This window comes from Pristiophorus japonicus, chromosome 3 (genome assembly GCF_044704955.1).
Source record: "Pristiophorus japonicus isolate sPriJap1 chromosome 3, sPriJap1.hap1, whole genome shotgun sequence".
NCBI lineage: Eukaryota > Metazoa > Chordata > Chondrichthyes > Pristiophoridae > Pristiophorus > Pristiophorus japonicus.
Window position 1 is genome coordinate 263,507,404 of NC_091979.1, and position 22,317 is coordinate 263,529,720.

The following is a 22,317-nucleotide window of genomic DNA, read 5'->3' on the forward strand; positions in this document are numbered from 1 at the left end:
TTTAAAGTCTGCTGGTTTGGCCGCAAAAGGAACCAGAAAGACAGTTTCTGACCAATCTCTGAGGGGTGTCCATAAAACAGGCATTAGGGCTCCTGATTAGCACATACAAGAGGCCGCACACCTATTTAAGATGGCCATCAGGGATGTTCAATATCGCCTGAGCCAATATAGGGTTGTGCGTATTTCAGGTGCCCTTGGGGTATAGCACCCAAAATTGGACTTTTATTGCTCTGTTTCGTGTTCGACAAAACGATTGAAATTAGGTCCAATTCCTCCTCTGACTGGACTAGGAGGCATAGTCTCAGGATAAGGAGTCAGCCATTTAGGACTGAGATGAGGAGGAATTTCTTCACTCAGAGGGTTGTGAATCTTTGGAATTACCTACCCCAAAGGGCTGTGGATGCTGAGTTGTTGAGTATATTCAAGGCTGAGATTGATAGGTTTTTGAACTCTAAGGGAATCAAGGGATATGGGAATCAGACGGGAAAGTGGAGTTGAGGTCGAAGATCAGCCATGATCTTATTGAGTGATGGACCAGGCTCGAGGGGCAGTTTGGCCTACTCCTGCTCCTATTTCTTAAGTTCTCCCATTTGTTTAATCCAAGACTTAAATTACTATTTCCTTGGAGTTGGAGGTGTGGGGGAAACACCTGTAAACGGAGGTTACAGCCATGATCTTATTGAGTGATGGAGCAGGCTTGAGGGGCCAAATGGCCTACTCCTGCTCCTACTTCTTATGTTCTTTTGTTACACTTCTGGAAAAGCAGGAGCAGCCCTGAGGAAATTCCCAGCATTGGGTAACACTTTTTTTATTAACTTTATAAACTATCCCAGGACAGCATTCTGGTTTATTAAATAAATTTACATTTGTATATTGCAAAGTTAACAGTGATCAAACTGAAGATAATCATTAGATACTGCATTCTACAATTGGAAAAATAGTTTAAAAAAACAATGTAAAAACCTTGTTCCTCAGAATCATCAAATAACCAGTTATCTTCAGATTTAACTTGTTCTCCCCCTTCATCGGCAGCACCTGGTTCATCAGGGTCTACATAATCATCTGTTTCTTGAGTAGAATTTAGAAATTAGTCATTCATCATCATTAATTCTCATATACACAGTGGATACTCCATATGAAGTTGTTGAATACCATGTTTATTTAACCAGTGCAGGAACCGGCATAGCTCGTGCATGATGAAGTCACTGAAGAGTCATCCAAGTCTCCCTCACAAGCAGAATCAACAAGCATTCAACAGCTTCATATTCAGTATCCCAGTTACACATTGTGTACATTTAACTTTGCTGTGCTCCAGTTAAAATGTGGAATTTTGGTCCAGTATGGTGGTATTTTGCAGACTGGTGTGAAGTAGTACCCCTGTATGAAGTTGCACTCTAGATTGCTTGTGGGCAGGCATTGGTGCCAAGCTTGATATATCAAAGTGAAATAATAAATATTTATCAAATACTGTTTTGTGTCAAATTCATTGTGTAATTATTTATCCCCCAATTTTAGCATTGCCAAAGATGCCCATTTAATAACAGACCTATCTCTCACTTTTGGCTCTGTACGCATCAGATTCCCTGTATACCTTTACTTGTATTCTGAGTTTCAACCAACTGTTGGATGTTGCCAATACAGGTAACCAGTTTTTCAAAGAGAGAAAAATAAGAGAATGGTAGTTAAAGGTAGGGTTAATGAAGCATACACAGTGCCAATAAAAAGACGCTATAAAAACAATCGGGGAAAACTTGGATAAGACCCGAAAACAGGTACAGAGATCGCGGTCCGCGATTAAACTGTACCCGTTCATTGCGTTGCAGGCAACACAGTAAAGTGGTGCTGCCTGCTCTAAAAGAGGAGGTGCATTGTGGCTGCAATAAGTGGTGGTAGATTTTTCAAAACTGAATCGATATGGTGATACAGTACTTTGAGCAATGGCTCAACATGTGAGAGAGTGTGCACTGGAGGCCTTGGTGGAAGAGATGGAAAGGAAATGTCCTGTATCTGCATCGGGGTAGGAGATCCCCAGACACATGCTCAGGAGGCAGTGGGAACAAATAGTCAAGGTGAGTAACTTCATCTTCAAATGGGATATCCTACCAACTACACCAATAACCTCATCCAGTGCTCAATTCACTATACTCACCTACCAACAATCTATATCAATCATGACTCAACCCTATCATTCACATGCTTTATCTCACCCTCATACACCTATTACTGTTGCAAGCCTCACACCCACAGCTCACAACTCGCACATACTGGCAGCTGTTCAACCATAACAGTCACACCACCCAAACATACGGCACGATACTCACTGACTCACTTCCCCCTTTCTTGCAAGAGAAGGTGGCAGATAACAGGAGGTAACAGGAAAGAACTGGAGAAGGACAAGTCCGGCTGTATGTTTCAACACCCATGCAGGAGACAGTGCTGGCCACCATGGGTAGGGGCATCGCTGAGGCTGTGGCCACTGGCAGGGCTGAAGCGATTGATGATGAGAGTATCCCCATACCTAATCCTCCTTCTCTTGTCCCACTTCTCCCTCATCCCTCAATCTCTTCTGACTTAGAAGCTACAGAGGGTGTAAGCACACAGTTCTTACTTTCTCCTCTCCCCTTACTAAAACCCAACTCTTGTCCCTTTTTCCTTTCACATACCCAAGAACTGGAACCTGCCCAGTCAATGAAGGAAGAGGAAGAAGGCGGTGAAGATGAAGAGAAACCATCACTCAATCTTCCACTCGCAGCCACCAGCTCAAATACTGACACTGCATGTTAGAGACTAGGATAGAGGAGGGATCTGCATGTGGTGAGACACTGGGCACAACTGCGCAGGAAGCAGGGCGGGGGCAGGCGAAAGGATAGTGGAGGTGCCAGCCCGCCAGAGGGCGAGGTCACACACTAGTTCTGCCGCAGAGGAAACAGATGAGGACATTGAAGGGCCAGGCTACAGAAGAAGGCTGATGAGTGTACACACCCATGTGCTTGGTGCACTGGAACGCCTGCTAGAAAGCCTGCCCTCAATGTCAAGGAGCATAGAGGAGTCCAGCACCAACTTGGCACAGGGCTTTGCGCAGTGCTTGGAGCCCATCCTTTGCAGCATGGAACAGGTGGTCACCTCCACCAGCACACCTATGGAACCCAGCATGAAGCAGTGACTGATAGTTGATGTCCCATCTTCCATTGCAGCAAAGGTGGAGATAGACTGATTTTTGAACGAATAAAGGATTATGGGGAGTGGGCAGGGAAGTGGAGCTGAATCCATGATCAGATCAGCCATGATCTTATTAAATGGCGGAGCAGGCTCGAGGGGCCTTCTCCTGCTCCTATTTCTTACGTTCTTATGTTCTTATAAAGCAGCAAAGGTCTGAGTGCTGCAGTGGAAGCTCAGACTGCAGCTGTGCAAACTCAGACTGCTGCCATCATGGCTCTGGATGCCAGTGTTCAAAGGGGCTTACGGGGCATCACAGCAGTTCATCAATCTGTTCTCCAACAGATTACTAGGCGTGCTGAGACGCCGCCCCAGGGGAGTACAAACCTGCTGTTCTCAGAATGACAGGATTCGCCCCCCTTCTCCACTTCCTCATGTTCTTGCTCTCCAGCTTTCCCCTGGAGGTTGTTCCCTCATAATGGCCAGGTTGTATAGCATGCAGCGTACTACCACAACTCTTGATACCCGCTCAGCCGAATACTGCAGGGCTCCTCCAGAGCATTCCAGGCAGTGGAGCAGTTGTTTGGGGACCGTGATGGTGTGCTCTACAATGTTCCCTGTGGCAGCATGGCTCTCATATTATATCTGCTGTGCACGTGTGCGTGGGTTCCGGACCGGACATAAGCCATGTCATGAGTAGATAACCTTTGTCGCCCAGTAGCCAGCCTTTAACTTGCCGTGATGGATCAAATGCAGCTGGCACAGAGGGCTGCCACAGAATGAAGGAATCATGATTGCTGCCAGGATACCGGGCAGTCATCTACATGATGTGCTGCCTATGATCACACAGCAGCTGTACATCCAGGGAGTGGAATCTCTTTCGCTACAGGAAAATGGCAGAGTTCACATGAGGCGCACGCAAGGCAATATGTATGCAGACAATGGTACCTAGCACCATGGGGAAGCCTGCAATCCAAGCAAACCTTCATGCTCGCTCTGCCTGGTTGCCTTTGGCAAGAGGGAATGATATGAGCTGTCTCTCTTTGTAAAGGGAGTCTCATTGACCTCCCATATTTAACAGCACACTGCAAACTGTGAGATTTTGCCTTTATCTCCAGAGGCAGCCTGGAAGGAGCCAGACGCATAAAGGTTTAGAGTCACAGTCACCTTGACAGCCACATGCAATGCAGTCCTTATCATGCTTTGAGGTTGCAGTTGTGGCTGCAGCAGTTGGCAGAGTCCAGTCGCCAGCTCTTCAGTGAAGCGAAGTCGTCACATGCATTGGTTCTCGCTGAAGTCCTCATAAGGGAATTACTCCCCAAAGACCCAGGTCAGATATGGCCTTCTGCTGAGAGCCCTTCTCGCCCTCCTCCTCTTCCCTCTTTCAGCAGCTTGTCCAGCTCTGCATGGCCTTGGAATGTCCAAGTAATGCTCAATTCCAAGAGGAAGGCCTACCAGATCACCCATGTCTGAAAGCAACTTGTTTCAGCACAAGCTTTTAACCCACGAAAAAAGTCGTTCAGCACCAGCCATACCACTCCCTGTATATTACTGAAACTTTAGACAATTATAGGAAAGCTCCAAAAATGCATAGAATTGCACCAGCAGCCAGCGGAAATAATCCATCAGCTAACCTACAAGTACTCTCACGTTCTACCCACCGTAAACTTTAGGTCATCCAAAAATCTGCTGCTTGTGTCCTAACCGGCATCAAGTCCCGTTCACCCATCGCTCTTCTACATTGGCTCCCGGTTGAGCAACACCTCGATTTTAAAATTCTCATCCTTGTTTTCAAATCCTTCCATGGCCTCACCCCCTTTCCTATCTCTGTAATCTTCTCCAGCCCCACAACCCCCCGTGATATCTGCGCTACTCCAATTCTGGCCTCTTGAGCATCCCCGATTTTAATTGCTCCACATTGGCAGCCGTGCCTACAGCTACCAAGGCCCTAAGCTCTGTAATTCCCTGCTTAAACCTTTCCGCCTCACTTCCTCTCTTTCCTCCTTTAAGTCGCTCCTTTAAACCTGCCTCCTTGACCAAGCTTTTAATCATTTGCCCTAATATCTCCTTATGTGGCTCGGTTTTGAATTTTGTTTGATAACGCTCCTATAAAGCACATTGGGACATTTTACTATGTTAAAGCCACTATATAAATTCAAGTTGTTGTTGTATTTCATGATCCATTTAAGTAGCGCTGGTGGGCGAGTCCTTCGTGCCATTGAACGCATGTTCAGCTGTGTGAGATTAAGTTGGCTGAAGCGTGGCATTCGAAAATGACAGCGTGGAACCAAATTAGCATCGTATACTGATTGACATCATAATTTACCTGCTCTGCATGCTGCCAATAGTCATTATGTGCGCAGGCATACTACTGTACCAAGATGGCGTCCGGCGTACTTCCCGACGGAAGTGTGCACGTGCGCATCTAGGACCTGATTTTCGACCGTTAGGAGCCGATTAGCGCCTAAAAAACAGCCGCCACAGCGTCCAATTTCTCCCCCGATTAGCCCTACAGTTTTCAGCCTTTCAGTTTGTTAATGCATGTTGAGATATTGAAATAGTGTTCTCTCCAGAAAGTGATATTAGGAGAGGAAAAGTGTTATTTGAAATGTGGAGACATCCCAAAACTGAGCAGGCTGTCACAGAGCAGAGAGAGTGAAAAATGAGGAAGTGAAATAAAAAAGTAAGAAGTCAGAGAAAAAGAAAATTGAAGAATAGAGAAAAAAATTAAAACATGAAAAGCAATTTTTCATCCTGTAGAAAAGGACCTAGATTCCACACAATAATTTCTTACGGCCTTGTTGTTGAGTAGTGCAAAATCTGGCCAATCACGAGCTGAGACTAGCATCTCATTATTCCTTGCTCTGGTGTAGAGGATTATGTTTGGGAAATGCTGCTTCATTTTAGGAAGAACTCCATAAGGTTAGAAATTCTGGTAACACCCCTGTCCACAGCTGTTCTCTGGACTCCAGTGAGTGTTTCAAATGTGCCATGCAATTCATTGGTTAGCAGGCAGATTTAAACCAACTCAAGGTTCCCACAGTTACAGAACTGTTTCTCCAGTTAGAACTCCCTTGGTCTCTTTTTCTGCTACACTGAAATATATTGCTGCAAAATGGGTCCATTAAACATGATACATTTCAAAAAAACACGTATAGTTATTTTAATGCAACTAATACAATAGTGTAAACTACAAAAGTTTGGCATTTGTATATAATTACCTTCTGTCAAAATATAGATCAAAATACAAGTGATGTTTGTTGAAGAAACATCAGTTATCATACAACACATTTGTGCCTATACAGGTTCTTTGAAAGAGCTATCCGGTTAGTCTGTCACCATAACCCTGCAAATGTTTCCTTTTTAATTATATATCCATTTCCTTATAAGGCGGGATAAATGCTTTATAGCATACCTGAACATACTCTGATAACTATTCAACATTTCCATTGGCAGAAGGCAAATCTTGGAACATTCTAAGGGTGGGCTGTTGTTATTTTAGGTTTATTGATACCTTCAGTGAAAACCGCACAACTTGGAAGACTTTGCTTATATCATATCATATTTTAGAATACAGTCCCATTGGGCCCTAGTGCTTTGTCTTCCTTTGCTTAACTAACTCTCTATTTATCCATGATGCCCTGAAACTTCTAGTAGTTGAATTCTTTTTTTGTAGAATATACTTATACTGTCCCTTTACAAACTCCTTTCTAAAAACCTCCCCCTGTTGCTCTACAGTCCTGTGTGCCAATTTCTCCTTCCACATTACCTCAGTTAGCTTACTCATCTTTTTAAAGTCTGCCTTAATCCAACCTGGTGTTCTAGTTTTTATACTGACTTTTCTCTTTCTAGTCAGATCTTCAACCTTATCATATTGTGGTCACTACTCCCAAGGTGCTCAATCACTTTCAGCTAATCTACCTGATCTGTTTCATTACTCATAACCAGATCTGCCCTTGTTGGCCTACTAACATACTGTATTTTAGCAATTCCATTCCCTTTTCTCCATTTGCTCCCCTGTTGTTCCAATTGATAAGTGAATAATTAATACCTCCCAGAACAATAATTTAGCTATTGCTACTCTTTTTAATCTGATTGCAGATTTCCTCTTCCATTTCCTTCCTACAATATGGAGGTTTGCAACCTATCCCTACTAATGTAACAAGCCCTTTTAAAAAAAGATCCTTGATCTTCAACTATGTTGACTCTATCCGTACCCCTTCCTTGTCTACACCAACCCTCTACAACATTTATTCCTTATTTTATCAATAAATACTCCGTTCTTCCTTATCCTCTTACTATCCACTATGTCCAGGCCCCTCAATATTTTGTACACCTGGCCCTTCATCAAGGTGCACATGCAAATCAGATGGATGTCATAAGGCTTTGGAATTTCTGTCATCTCTGGCCCTTTTAGATATCATTGCCATTGGTGTAACTTATGAGTAGATTGAAAAAGGCTTTGCCTTATCAGAAGCAGCTCCACTTGGTGGGAATGATCCATTTAAAGGTGCTTACTGCCTGGCTATGTTTTGCTTATACCTCATAATTTGGGAATTTTTATTTTCTGTTTGGGTTGCTGATGGGTTGCACTTCAAACTACCAGACTGAGGAACTCTTTGGTCACCAGCACATTTTCTATTGCAACCCATAGCAGAAGACACCATAGAGCAGCATGGGTTTCCCTGTATGGATTACTCTTTTTTTTTTCATTTTAATGGAGGAGATGCTGGGAGGAGTTGAGTGAGGAGTTATGACTTCACCAACTTTGAGTCACTAAGGAAGCCCTGAATGAGCTATGCTACCTTCTGCACAAAGACACGAAGCCCCGATCAAGTAACCGAACAGCTCTGCTAAAGGCTGTCAAAATTAGTACAGGTCTTAATATTTATGCCACTGGTTCTCTCCAAGCTGCAACATCACCCAGGGTGCAGTCTAAATCTGAATAGGATAGGTCACCGATATGATCTTTTGGAGAGCTAGAGATTCATCAGCTTTGGGATGACTCCCTGACAGCAACATGACAGAGCCATTCAGTTTAATTATGTTGCTGGTTTTCCCAAAGCTAAGGGTCAATTTCATAATGTGTTCCAACAGTGGACTCATTGAATGTTCAAATTGTCTGTGCTTAGCTACACTCAATCCTATATGTCAAGACCATATTTTCAGAAGTTGTCATGGTCATGACAAACTCTAGCATCCCAGCTCTTTTCAGGAAAGACAGTGAGATGTTAGGGTGATTTCTGGGAGATACAACATAACCCTTGCTTCCAGAGCTCATGACCCCACTTCAGCTGACAATCTCATCAGCAGAACAGCAGTACATTGAGGCCCGTTCAATAGAATGGCTAGTGAGAGGACTATTGGGGTTCTGAAGACAAGGGGGTTCTTGATGTGCCCTTCAAAATGTCACTATTCAGAAAGGACTGGAAATGGAATCTCTGGAAGAATGGGCCCAGATGCAAAAAGCAGTTGAGGAACCTTAAAATCAGCCTCATGAGAATCAGTACTCAATGGACTCCATGCCAACTACTAGGGAAATTTGTACAGCGATTATTAGCAATAATCCTTGGACTAAATTGGTAATCGTTGACAATTTCCATCACAGTATCTCCCCAGCCTTCCTGCCAGCTGCAGTCATTCTATATATAAACATCTGTCTTTCTGACCCCTGTTAACAAATATGGTATTTCACCCCAACCACACCTTATGACATCTGATTTGCTCGTTGGACAACAGAGCCAATTCAAAGTGAAAGATCGCATTTATTTGAGCAAACTTCTGCCACCTTAAGTTGCTGCTGGGTCTTAAATCCTGCAATGACAAGTGTCCCCCCGCCACCTTCCCTGGTGATTTACTTTCATAATTCATGGGAGTTGCGCTCATGGCCCACCATGGTAGTGAACTGATGCTGTGCATTCCAATGGGGTCAGCAGCGAAAGTCTGCCCCGCTAGTGTTGCTGCAGCAGAAACAGCCCTGCAGCTTTTCACGGCCACTGTTTTCATACTTTGTACAATAACCATATAAATTAAACCAAAATACATATTAAAAAAACACAGACTTGAAGCTAGACTGTAGGATAATATCAGACAAACACCGTGGACTGAAATTCCTCTCTGCTATTTTAGTAACTGCTTATTTATCAATCCCTGCTAAAATAATCGAGGGGAGGGGGATTTCAGGGGAATACGTTTGATGTGCTATTATCCTGCAGCACGGATGTAGTTTACAGGAAATGTCTGATCCTGAGCACCTTCAACGATTAGTGCACATATACCCACAGATCTCTCTGTCCATGCACCCCCTTTAGAATTTTTATTTGTATAAACCCTTTATATTTGTTTTTGCTCAGCAATATCACATAGAGACCCTGAAAATCCCCATAGCAGTTATGACAGGGTTGTGCCTGGAGATTGTGCGGTCAATGTATAAGAAAGCTAAGCTTCGGTATCCCAACAAATATATGCCAAGAAACTAGACAAATGCTTAACTCCTCACTAGGAACCATCTGTGATTTACTTCCCAGCATAGATCTAGGAGTGAGTTATGCCTGTGTCAGCTCACCAACAGTCCTTACATTAACAAATTCTGATTGGAATTAATTAATTTTATCAACCCTCACTCCACTTGGGTCTCAGACTGATGTCTTAGGGCACACTTTCCGATCGCGCCACCCTTTTTGGATTGGATACCAGCGCGAGTTGACCTTCTCCCCCATTCTCTATTAACCGTGTGTACACAATTCCCAAGTGGATGTGTATCTTATACACTCGTGTACAATATCTACTTTTCTCCTTTAGTTTTCCCCTTGCTTTCTTGGAGGTGACACCTCTCATTCGGGCACACGTGTTTAGTTGTCAGCAGCCCTTCAGTCCCTTATCCAAGTGTGAGCCTAGACAGTGAAGTTTTGTTGGAGTTTTGTTGGCTATTCTAACTTGGAAGGCATCAAATCAAAGCAAGGAGTCACTGGATAGCAAGTGGGAAGTTGACTAATTTTTCTCCGCCTCCCTAGTGCTGATCTTAATTGTAGAATTCCTACTGCTGTCCTGGTTGAGATCAACAGACGGGAGATTAAACCTGGGCTGCTTCTGGCCTATGTGGTACTTCTGCACCAGTAGTGCAAGGACTCAGTGCAATGAGGGAGCATGTTAATTTCTACCTTTGTACAGACTGTCATTTAAATACATAAATGCACCTTTGTAGGAGAAGCCAGTTTTTAACATGAATAAGAAACATGAATATAAGAAATATATAATCCTGAGCAGCCTTGATGGAAGTTATCAATAACAGACTTCTGAAGGATGCCAGAGCACATCTTCATAATTAAGAGCAGCATTCAACAAATCTTCCGCTATTACTTACCTTACAGGTTTGACACACCAACCAGATGTTAGGTGACAAGTTAATTCAATTATGTTGAGAAGAGTTATTATTTAATATATATTGATGTTAAAAGTCACACAACTGCAAATACTGCTAGCAATTTACTATTCTCTAACCCTCTTCTTCAAGGACTGGGAAAAGTATGAAAAGCTCACCTTGATATTGAAATTGCTTTGCTGATAATGGCATTATATCCAGATGAAGCAGAGAAATCAGCTAATTTTATGCAACTCAATTCTACGCTGATTTTATGGAAGTCTTTTGTGAATATTTCTAGTCAGATTAATCAATACATCCATTAAGGAATGAGCACCTCAATTTACACAGATTTGGCCCTGCAATGCCCTCATAGAAATGCAGAAATTGCTTCAGCTCTTCCAACATCATAAGCAGCAACAACTTGTGCCTTTAATGGAGTAAACTGTCCCAAGGTGCTTCACAGGAGCAGTAACGAACAACATTTGACACTGAACCACATCAGGAGCTATGAGGGCAGGTGACCAAAACCTTGGTCAAAGAGGTAGGTTTTAAGGAGCGTTTGAAAGGAGGAAAGAGAGCTAGAGAGGTGGCAAGGTTCAGGGAAGGAATTCCAGCTGAAGGCACCAATGGTGGAGCAATTACGACAAGCTGATCGTCCTTGGTGACTTCAACGCCAGGGTCGGCAAGGACACTACCCTCTGGGGAGGCGTGATTGGCAGAAAGGGGGTAGGGAAAGCCAATTCCAGCGGTACCCTACTCCTGACAAAATGTCTAGAACATGAACTTGTTATCACCAACACCTTGTTCCGCCAGAGGGACAAATACAAGGCATCATGGCAACACCGGTAGTGGGTAAAATGATGGAATCAATTATTAAGGATGTCATAGCAGCACATTTGGAAAGAGGTGACATGATAGGTCCAAGTCAGCATGGATTTGTGAAAGGGAAATCATGCTTGACAAATCTTCTGGAATTTTTTGAGGATGTTTCCAGTAGAGTGGACAAGGAAGCACCAGTTGATGTGGTGTATTTGGACTTTCAGAAGGCTTTCGACAAGGTCCCACACAAGAGATTAATGTGCAAAGTTAAAGCACATGGGATTGGGGGTAGTGTGCTGATGTGGATTGAGAACTGGTTGGCAGACAGGAAGCAAAGAGTAGGAGTAAATGGGGACTTTTCAGAATGGTAGGCAGTGACTAGTGGGGTACCGCAAGGTTCTGTGCTGGGGCCCCAGCTGTTTACATTGTACATTAAGACGAGGGGATTAAATATAGTATCTACAAATTTGCAGATGACACTAAGTTGGGTGGCAGTGTGAGCTGCGAGGAGGATGCTACGAGTGACTTGGATAGGTTAGGTGAGTGGGCAAATGCGTGGCAGGTGAAGTATAATGTGGATAAATGTGAGGTTATCCACTTTGGCGGTAAAAACAGAGAGACAGGCTATTATCTGAATGGTGACAGATTAGATAAAGGGGAGGTGCAATGAGACCTGGGGGTCATTGAAGGTTGGCATACAGGTACAGCAGGCGGTTAAGAAAGCAAATGGCATGTTGGCCTTCATAGCGAGGGGATTTGAGTACAGGGGCAGGGAGGTGTTACTACAGTTGTACAGGGCCTTGGTGAGGCCACACCTGGAGTATTGTGTACAGTTTTGGTCTCCTAACTTGAGGAAGGACATTCTTGCTATTGAGGGAGTGCAGCGAAGGTTCACCAGACTGATTCCCGGGATGGTGGGACTGACATATCAAGAAAGACTGGATCAACTGGGCTTGTATTCACTGGAGTTCAGAAGAATGAGAGGGGATCTCATAGAAACGTTTAAAATTCTGACGGGTTTAGACAGGTTAGATGCAGGAAGAATGTTCCCAATGTTGGGGAAGTCCAGAACCAGGGGTCACAGTCTAAGGATAAGGGGTAAGCCATTTAGGACCGAGATGCGGAGGAACTTCTTCACCCAGAGAGTGGTGAACCTGTGGAATTCTCTACCACAGAAAGTTGTTGAGGCCAATTCACTAAATATATTCAAAAAGGAGTTAGATGTAGTCCTTACTACTAGGGGGATCAAGGGGTATGGCGAGAAAGCAGGAATGGGGTACTGAAGTTGCATGTTCAGCCATGAACTCATTGAATGGCGGTGCAGGCCCGAATGGCGAAATGGCCTACTCCTGCACCTATTTTCTATGTTTCTATACACTGAAGTTTCCGGGGAGGAATGTGTGCAGGTGTAGCATATCATACACCTGTTCTTTGTAAATGCATTCACAATTTCACCAAATCAACTTCACAGAGGAAATACTCCCTCAAGATGTAACTAAATGTAGGAAATTAGTGACAATGTTCTGAGGCTTGACTCCCAGTGTTGAACCTCGCTAGACAGAATTAGCCCGACAATGCTGCAGTTCTTTGACCCTTGGTCATATGCACAGCAGGAGGAGAAGTTTGCAAAATTATCCCTGTGAAGCTTTTTGTTAAGTACGATGTAAAACAGTTGCTAGTATGTTCACACATGTTGACAGGGCAACAAGGAAGCCTTTCACTTCACCACTGAATTGGTTTGTAACAAGACTATAAAATTTAAACACTCTCAACTGATAAAAGAAAGGCACTAATGAACTGGACAGCAAAACTCACTTTTCAAATACAATGGATGAATGATACCTATCAAAGCACGAAATGATCACACCTTTCTCATGTCTCTAGAACGATGTCTGATTCCCTTATAGCTCTAGTGCAAGACCTTCAGTAAGTGCACATCTTTGTCTCTTGGCCACTGTCCCTCTGCTCCTCACCCTTTCAAAGACTTATCATTCTTCTTAACTTGCTAAAAAAAAAATATTGAAGGGCATTCTGCAAAAATGGAAGTAATTAAAATGACAAATCTGAATAAATAAAAGTCAGAACTGCAAACAGCATTAATGAATTCCTTTGACTAAGTGTAATCAATTGAACCTTATTATCTTTTTCATTACAATATGCAAATGCTGCCGCTTGAACACTACAGTCCTACAACATTTTTTTCCTGCAATTTTATACGTGCACTCTGTTTAATTAGTGTACCTATTCTGCTGAACTGTGGCTAGTGCTGCATCTCCCTCTGTAAACGTCACACCATCATTTACAACATCCTCTTGAAAATTTTAATCCTTTCACAGGTACAAAAAGGTAAAAATAAATTCCTACTTACCAGCATAATACCAATCTGTGGATTTCTACACAGAAGAAAAATGTATTAGAGTTTTTCACATTTAGAAACATTCAGCAGAATGCAATGGCAGTGCTATAATTTAGACAAAACAAACAGCACAACTTTAACAAACAAAAGGTGGAAAATCTATTCATCAAAAAAATTACACATCCTTGGGAATTTACTTCTATGAACTTAAGCATATCATATATCTTTTATATAACAGGTTGAACACATGCACAACATATAATCATTTAAAAATGTGACTTTATGGTACTTTTGTGTGAATAGAGAATGAAAAATTGATTTGTTTATGTTACTTACTGTTAATGGTACCACTGCATGCCAGATCACACAAAGAAAAACCAAAGCTATAGCCCTTGCCATACTGACAGATGAAGCAGACCTGGGCCGTTTGTTGTTTGCCAGTAGTGACAACCTTAATTTTATGCTAAACAAAAAAAAAGATTTACCAGAAGTCGAATGGTCAGTGTATCGACATAGAGGGAAACTGCTATCGAGACATAGAATGCAGATTAATGTTTAACAGTCAGAGGCCCTGCACACAGATATCTAGATATTGTTTCTTTTCACAATCCAATCAATATTCACACATCAGTTTGTTCAGCAAACTTGGTGTAGATAAGATAAACAAGGTCCAGTTTTGTATTTCTTTGAAAACTTGTTTGTTTTATTTCTGCAGATAATCCACTTGTTTTAAACAGGTTTGCACCTGTTAAAGTAGCAGTCAAAGGAATTTCAACTTTAATGTTTGGAAAACTTAATTTCAATTATATATTTCCTTGTCACATTGATTATCACAATTTAGACAACCTTGGTAGCAGAATGTTGGCATGTGTAATGGTAATGGAAATCCAACAATAACATTCTTAAGGGAACTCGTCAAAGAAATTCCACACAATTGGACCTCTCCCATCCTTTCCTGTTCAATCCCTTTGGCTCAATTTCCACCCTGCCCACAGCACCAAGATTGCTCTGTTTGAAGCAACCAACAACATCCTTTGTGACTATGATTGTAGTGCACTATCTCTCCTTGTCCTGCTTAAGACTTCTGTGGCATTCAACATGGTCGAACACGTCATCATTTTCCAATGTACTTCCTCTGTCGTCCACTATGGAACCATTCTGCACAGTTCCACTCCTGTCTGACGCTGGCAGAACCCAACATTGTACAATCTTGGCGTCCTGTTTGATTCTGAATTGAGCTTCAAAGCTACATCCTAGATACCACCAGTACCACCTATGTCCAGCACTGCAACATCATCTGCCTCTGCCCTTACTTCATTCCATTGCCAACAAAACCCTTATCCATAACTTTATCACCTTCAAGCTCAATTACTCCTTCTCACCAGCCTCCCAAGTTCCACCTGTCATAATCTATATCTCATTCAATAATGTCATCTCATCCTTTTTTGCAAAGTACCTACTGCCTTATTGCCCTTGCCAGCCTCCATCGACTCCTTCATTCCCCAGTATATCAGGTTTAAAAACTCTCATTCTTATCTACAAGTTCTTCCATTGTCCCACTCCTCCAACCCTCTGAAATCTTTCCTGACCCTCTGTGTTTCTCTCTGCTATGCCTTTGCTTGCAAAGCTTTTAGCTTCTTGACCCCATAATCTGGAACAGTCTCCCTAAAAACCTCCACCTGGCTACCTCTGTCTACTCTTTCAAAAGCTTTCCCAAAACCTACCTTTTTGACCATGTCTTTGGTCATGTCCCTTAACCTTTCTCCCATTACTGCTCAATGTCTTGTTGCTTTTTTGAAGCACTTTGGGACACTTTATTAAGTTAATAACATTGAAAAAATGCAAGTAGTAGCAGCTGTTAAAATTGAATACTGGGGCTATATATGGACATATGAAAATACATTCAAGAAAAGACTGGCTGGTCAATTGACCCTATCCCAACCATGATGCAAGAAAGCATCAGGACTCCCTTCAACCCTCCCATTAGTAGTCATGTAATCTCCTGGGAGAGGCAGAAAAAAACAGATTAGAAAGAAACCTAGACCAATTTTTTAAAAACAGGAAAATTCTTCTTCAACCCCATAAAGCAAACAAAAATAAGTTGCAGGTGATCACAGTGAACACGACAAACTCAAGTCCCACCTACCATCTGTACACAGTGATAATGGTCATCGTCGAGAATTGTGTTATCTTTAGACACCACTGCACAAGCACAAACACTACAAGATGGCTTGCAGTAAACTGGTCTTGCGTCCTTCTGCACTCTGACACTCGCTTTGAAGTCTTGGATCGGACTGCCTGTTTCATGGCACACCTTCAGATACTGCTTGATGATGTCATCTTTCGATGTCAATTTCGTTTCCACACGAAAAATCTCATTCCAATCCAGCTTCAGTGATCCCAACCAATTTCTACCTATCAAGACAGGCTTGTCTCCTGCCTCTGCTATGAGAGGCAAGCTCCGAAACTGATCCTTGTATTTCACTGGTATGGTGATACTTCCTACAACAGGGATTTGCTCTCTTGAGTAGCCTCGCAGCTCTATCTTCAATGTGTCCAGTCGAAAATCACACAACTTGTCGAGATATAGTGATTCCAGTACTATGCTCACAGATGCACCAGTCTCGGTTTCAATGGGTATCCTGGTTTCTGCAATGTCTACTTGGATGATGATAATTCGCGGATCGCTGTTAGATACCTTTGTGGTCCTGATGATGTTTATCTCCAGAACCTCCTCATCCTGTTGCTTCTCTTCAATACTATGTAGTGTCTAGAAATTTCTACTGGCATTGAAAGTCAGTTTACTCTTCAGTCAGCATGCCTTTGCAAGATGCCCAGTTTTCTTGAAGCAGGAACACTCTGCCTTCACATATGGACAGCTTTGAGCAATTTGTTGTCCCAAGCACTAATAGCATGGCTTCAACTCAATGGTACCTTGGCCAATTGCTGAGGCCTTGGGGCCCAACTGCCTTTTACTTTTAGTTGCAGCCGATTCAACTCAGTTTTCTGATAACTGGAAATGGCCCCAAATTCTCGGGCGTATTGGTCGGCCATATCCATTGACATAGCTGTCCGACAAGCTAAATCAAAAGTCAAGCTAGGGGTTGGAAACAATTTCTTTCTGATTCCTTCATTTTTCAATACACAAACAAAGTGGTCACGCAATGCTCGGTCCTGAAAGTTTGCAAAATGACAGTGAATGGATAGCTTTTTTGAAACTATAATGATACCCTCATCATTTAATTGATTTTTTGTTCCGAAGTGATAACTTTCTGCCATTTCCAGAGGCTCAGGACTGTAGTGCTGTTCTAATCTCTGTCAGTGGCCTCTAGCCACTCCACATTCGCTCCCGCGATGCAACTCACCCAAGCGTCCTACTATTCCCATAGGCGCGGCCATCTAGATTCTGGCAATGTTGACAGTTCAGCCAAGTGTGCTAGAAATTTACCTTGGATTTTTAGCTGTTCTGCAATATAAAGAACCTCTCAAAGTCTCTTCATCAGTCAGTAGGATAATCTACCAACAAAAATATCAGCTAGGGAATCCAAAAATTGCATCCTTGTTATCAATCTGTGATATCTTTAGACACCACTACACTAGCACACATACTACAAGATGGGTCCTTATAGAACTGTGATCACTCGATCTTGCCACATGACTATTTATTGTTGTTACATCAGTAGTTGTTATTACATCAGTAGTCCACTAGGTGGAGCTCTATTACAAGAACTTATCCAGTTCGTAATTGAAATGTCCTAAATGAATCTGCACTTACCACTCAATCGGGCAACTTGTCCCAGGCGTCAACAACCCTCTACGTAAAGAAAAACCTACTGTTATCTAACCTAGTCTTATGCTTTCATCATTTATAGGCATGACCCCTCATTCACAGGAGGGCAGGAAAAAGAGTGGGAGAACTACAATGGTAGGGGATTCTATTGTAAGGGGAATAGATAGACGTTTCTGCGGCCGCAACCGAGACTCCAGAATGATATGTTGCCTCCCTGGTGCAAGAGTCAAGGATGTCTCGGAGCGGGTGCAGGACATTTTGAAGAGGGAGGGTGAACAGCCAGTTGTCATGCTGCACATAGGTACCAACAATATAGGTAAAAAACGGGATGAGGCCCTACAAGACGAATTTAAGGAAGTAGGAGCTAAATTAAAAAGTAGGACCTCAAAAGTAGTAATCTCAGGATTGCTACCAGTGCCAAGTGCTAGTCAGAGTATGAATCCCAGATGAATAGGTGGCTTGAGGAGTGGTGCAGAAGGGAGGGATCCAAATTCCTGGGACATTGGAACCGGTTCTGGGGGAGGTGGGACCAGTACAAACCGGACGGTCTACACCTGGGCAGGACCGGAACCAATGTCCTAAGGGAAGTGTTTGCTAGTGCTGTTGGGGAGGGGTTAAACTAATATGGCAGGGGGATGGGAACTTATGTAGGGAGACAGAGGGAAGTAGAATGAGGGCAGAAGCAAAAAATAGAAAGAAGAAAAGTAAAAGTGGAGGGCAGTGAAACCCAAGGCAAAAAGCAAAAAGGGCCACATTACAGCAAAATTTTAAAGGGCCAAAGGATGTTAAAAAGACAAGCCTGAAGGCTCTGTGCCTCAAAGTGAGGAGTATTCGGAATAAGGTGGATGAATTAACTGCGCAGATAGCAGTTAGCGGATATGATGTAATTGACATCACGGAGACATGGCTCCAGCGTGACCAAGGCTGGGAACTCAACATCCAGGGGTATTCAACAGTTAGGAAGGATAGACAGAAAGGAAAAGAAGGTAGGGTGGTGTTGCTGGTTAAAGAGGAAATTAATGCAATAATAAGGAAGGACGTTAGCTTGGATGATGTGGAATCTGTATGGGTGGAGCTACGGAATACCAAAGGGCAGAAAACGCTAGTGGGAGTTGTGTACAGACCACCAAACAGTAGTAATGAGGTTGGGGACAGCATCAAACAAGAAATTAGGGATGCGTGAAATAAAGGTACAGCAGTTATCATGGGCGACTTTAATCTACATATTGACTGGGCTAACCAAACTGGTAGCAATGCGGTGGAGGAAGATTTCCTGGAGTGTATTAGGGATGGTTTTCTTGACCAAAATGTCGAGGAACCAACTAGAGGGCTAGCCATCCTAGACTGAGTGATGTGTAATAAAAAAGGACTAATTAACAATCTTGTTGTGCGAGGCCCCTTGGGGAAGAGTGACCATAATATGGTAGAATTCTTTATTAAGATGGAGAGTGACACAGTTAATTCAGGGACTAGGGTCCTGAACTTAAGGAACGGTAACTTCGATGATATGAGACGTGAATTGGTATGGCGAGTGATACTTAAAGGGTTGACGGTGGATAGTCAATGGCAAACATTTAAAGATCACATGGATGAACTTCAACAATTGTACATCCCTGTCTGGAGTAAAAATAAATCAGGGAAGGTGGCTCAACCGTGGCTAACAAGGGAAATTAAGGACAGTGTTAAATCCAAGGAAGAGGCATATAAATTGGCCAAAAAAAGCAGCAAACTTGAGGACTGGGAGAATTTTGTAATACAGCAGAGGAGAACAAAGGGCTTACTTGGGGGGGCTGGGGGATAGAGTATGAGAGGAGGCTTGCTGGGAACATAAAAACTGACTGCAAAAGCTTCTATAGATATGTGAAGAGAAAAAGATTAGTGAAAACAAATGTAGGTCCCTTGCAGTCAGATTCAGGTGAATTTATAATGGGGAACAAAGAAATGGCGGACCAGTTAAACAAATACTTTGGTTCTGTCTTCACGAAGGAAGACACAAATGACCTTCCGGAAATACTAGGGGACTGAGGGTCTAGTGAGAAGGAGGAACTGAAGGAAATCCTTATTAGGCGGGAAATTGTGTTATGGAAATTGATGGGACTGAAGGCCAATAAATCCCCGGGGCCTGATAGTCTGCATTCAAGAGTACTTAAGGAAGTAGCCCTAGAAATAGTGGATGCCTTGGTGATCATTTTCCAACAGTCTATTGACTCTGGATCAGTTCCTATGGACTGGAGGGTAGCTAATGTAACACCACTTTTTAAGAAAGAGGGAGAGAGAAATGGGGTAATTATAGACCGGTTAGCCTGACATCAGTAGTGGGGAAAATGTTGGAATCAATTATTAAAGATGAAATAGCAACGCATTTGGAAAGCAGTGACGGGATCGGTCCAAGTCTGCATGGATTTATGAAAGGAAAATCCTGCTTGACAAATCTTTTAGAGTTTTTTGAGGATGTAACAAGTAGAGTGGACAAGGGAGAACCAGTGGATGTGGTGTATTTGGACTTTCAAAAGGCTTTTGACAAGGTCCCACACAAGAGATAGGTGTGCAAACTTAAAGTACATGGTGCTGGGGGGTAACGTACTGACGTGGATAAAGAATTGGTTGGCAGACAGGAAGCAGAGAGTCGGGATAAACGGGTCCGTTTCAGAATGGCAGGCAGTGACTAGTGGGGTGCCGCAGTGCTCAGTGCTGTGACCCCAGCTATTTACAATATATATTAATGATTTGGATGAGGGAATTGAGTGTAATATCTCCAAGTTTGCAGATGACACTAACCTGGGTGGCGGTGTGAGTTGTGAGGAGGATGCTAAAAGGCTGCAGGGTCAGTGGGCAAACGCGTGGCAGATGCAGTATAATGTGGATAAATGTGAGGTTATCCACTTTGGTGGCAAAAACGCGAAGGCAGAATATTATCTGAATGGTGGCAGATTAGGAAAAGGGGAGGTGCAATGAGACCTGGGTGTCATGGTATATCAGTCATTGAAAGTTGACATGCAGGTACAGCAGGCGGTGAAGAAGGCAAATGGTATGTTGGCCTTCATAGCTAGGGGATTTGAGTATAGGAGCAGGGAGATTTTACTGCAGTTGTACAGGGCCTTAGTGAGGCCTCACCTGGAATATTGTGTTCAGTTTTGGTCTCCTAATCTGAGGAAGGACGTTCTTGCTATTGAGGGAGTGCAGCGAAGGTTCACCAGACTGACTCCCGGGATGGCAGGACTGACATATGAGGAGAGACTGGATCAACTGGGCCTGTATTCACTGGAGTTTAGAAGAATGAGAGTGGATCTCATAGAAACATATAAAATTCTGACGGGACTGGACAGGTTAGATGCGGGAAGAATGTTCCCGATGTTGCTCGACTGACTTTAATTCTGTACCAAGCCTGTTATATACATAGTTGGTGATATCCCCACGCACATGCATGGCACTGCATTTATCTACATTGAATGACATCTGCCAGATACACGCCCATTCTTCCATTATATCTGAATCAGATTCTCGACTTCCTTTCTCCTTAAGGGTTCTGACATTACCACAGGTCTTCGTGTCATCCACAAACTTGCAGACAGTACCCACAGCATCTTCATGTAGTTCATTAATAGAAATCATGAAGAGCAGCAGATCCTTGCAAGATTCCACTAATAACTGGTTTCCATGCAGAAGCACTTCCCTTAACAACAACCACCTGCCTGTCAGAATGTAACCAATTCCTTGTTAAATCGAGGATCTGCACCGCCCCCCCCGCCCCCCCCCCCCCACCCCCCCGCATTGCATAGGACTCTGTCTATTGTGCGGCACCTTGTGAAACTTTCTGAAAGTCCAAATAAATAATGTCAACAGGGCTACCTTCATCAGCCAAATTAGGTGCTTTCTCAAAATATTTGTAGCTAGATGTTTCAGTGACCATATGTGTGTGTGTGAGTCAAGGCTCAAGTCCTTTCTTATAACTGTCCATTACTTAATTTGCTGCTTGATTGTTTTTTTTTAATCAATATTTTTTTACCTTCCAATTAGGTCAACACCCTGAAGTTCCTGATCTACTGGGACAGGGAGTAAATGGCTGAAAACAACGACTTGTACCGTTTCCTTGGGGATTCCACCGGTTCCTTGCCAGAGTTATAACAAACGCTGGAAGAAACTCTGAAGAATTTCAAGCCACACCTTTTTTTGTTTAGATGTCCATCACTATATGTTTTCTTAAAATAACACTGATCAGTCAACCATAGGTTTGGTGACCTATGTCACCAAATCTTAAATTGGCAGAGAAAAAAAATAACAAATTATTATTTTTAAAAACCTTTATATTTTGTGAGGTTTAAAAGGATCACATCATACGTTCAGAGCACACCATTGATTTTGACCCATTTGGAATGCACTATGCTGCTTTTATGTTGAAAGAGAGGTAAATATGTTCCATTGTTCCTGTTAAGTCTTGAATAAAGAGTCAGACTGGATGCTGAAAGCTCAAAGTAAGTGTGACCATATTCCTTTATTATAGATCTCAGAGTGCCTCTCCAGCCTGTGAGGCCTCCTTATATACAGGTGCTTCCAAGGAATTGTGGGATCCCTTGGGACTCCAGGGGATAAGTCCTCTGGTGGTTAGACATGGTAATTACAGGTTTACATTCATAACAACACTCCCCCCAAAGTCAATAGTGCAACTATTTACAATGTGAGTCGATCTGGGGCCTTCCTTTCCCTGGCTGATCGTCTCAGTGCAAATGTTGGTGTTGGTGAGTCGTTTGTTGGGTCTTCACTGGGCTGCTGGACTGCTGGGGGTGGTGAGTCTTGCTAGGCTGCTGTGGGTGATGGGTTCTGCTTCGTGGTCAA

General features: G+C 43.0%; 2 protein-coding genes across 2 annotated transcripts in view; one reads left to right on the forward strand and one right to left on the reverse strand.

Moving 5' to 3' along the window:
- Nucleotides 1–15,442, reverse strand: part of LOC139260425 (hyaluronan-binding protein 2-like) — a 69,127-nt gene extending 53,685 nt beyond the window's left edge. Inside the window, exons 1-3 of the mRNA XM_070876990.1 lie at nucleotides 15,419–15,442; nucleotides 14,031–14,157; nucleotides 964–1,068 (exon numbers count right to left, since the gene is read on the reverse strand). Coding sequence (XP_070733091.1) covers nucleotides 964–1,068; nucleotides 14,031–14,157; nucleotides 15,419–15,442 — 256 coding nt within the window. The remainder of the gene's footprint in view (nucleotides 1–963; nucleotides 1,069–14,030; nucleotides 14,158–15,418) is intronic.
- Nucleotides 1–21,956, forward strand: part of nrap (nebulin-related anchoring protein) — a 220,693-nt gene extending 198,737 nt beyond the window's left edge. Inside the window, exon 41 of the mRNA XM_070876611.1 lies at nucleotides 21,502–21,956. Within this exon, the coding sequence (XP_070732712.1) occupies nucleotides 21,502–21,543 (42 nt within the window). The 3' untranslated portion in view covers nucleotides 21,544–21,956. The remainder of the gene's footprint in view (nucleotides 1–21,501) is intronic.
- The last annotated feature ends 361 nt before the right edge of the window (nucleotides 21,957–22,317 follow it).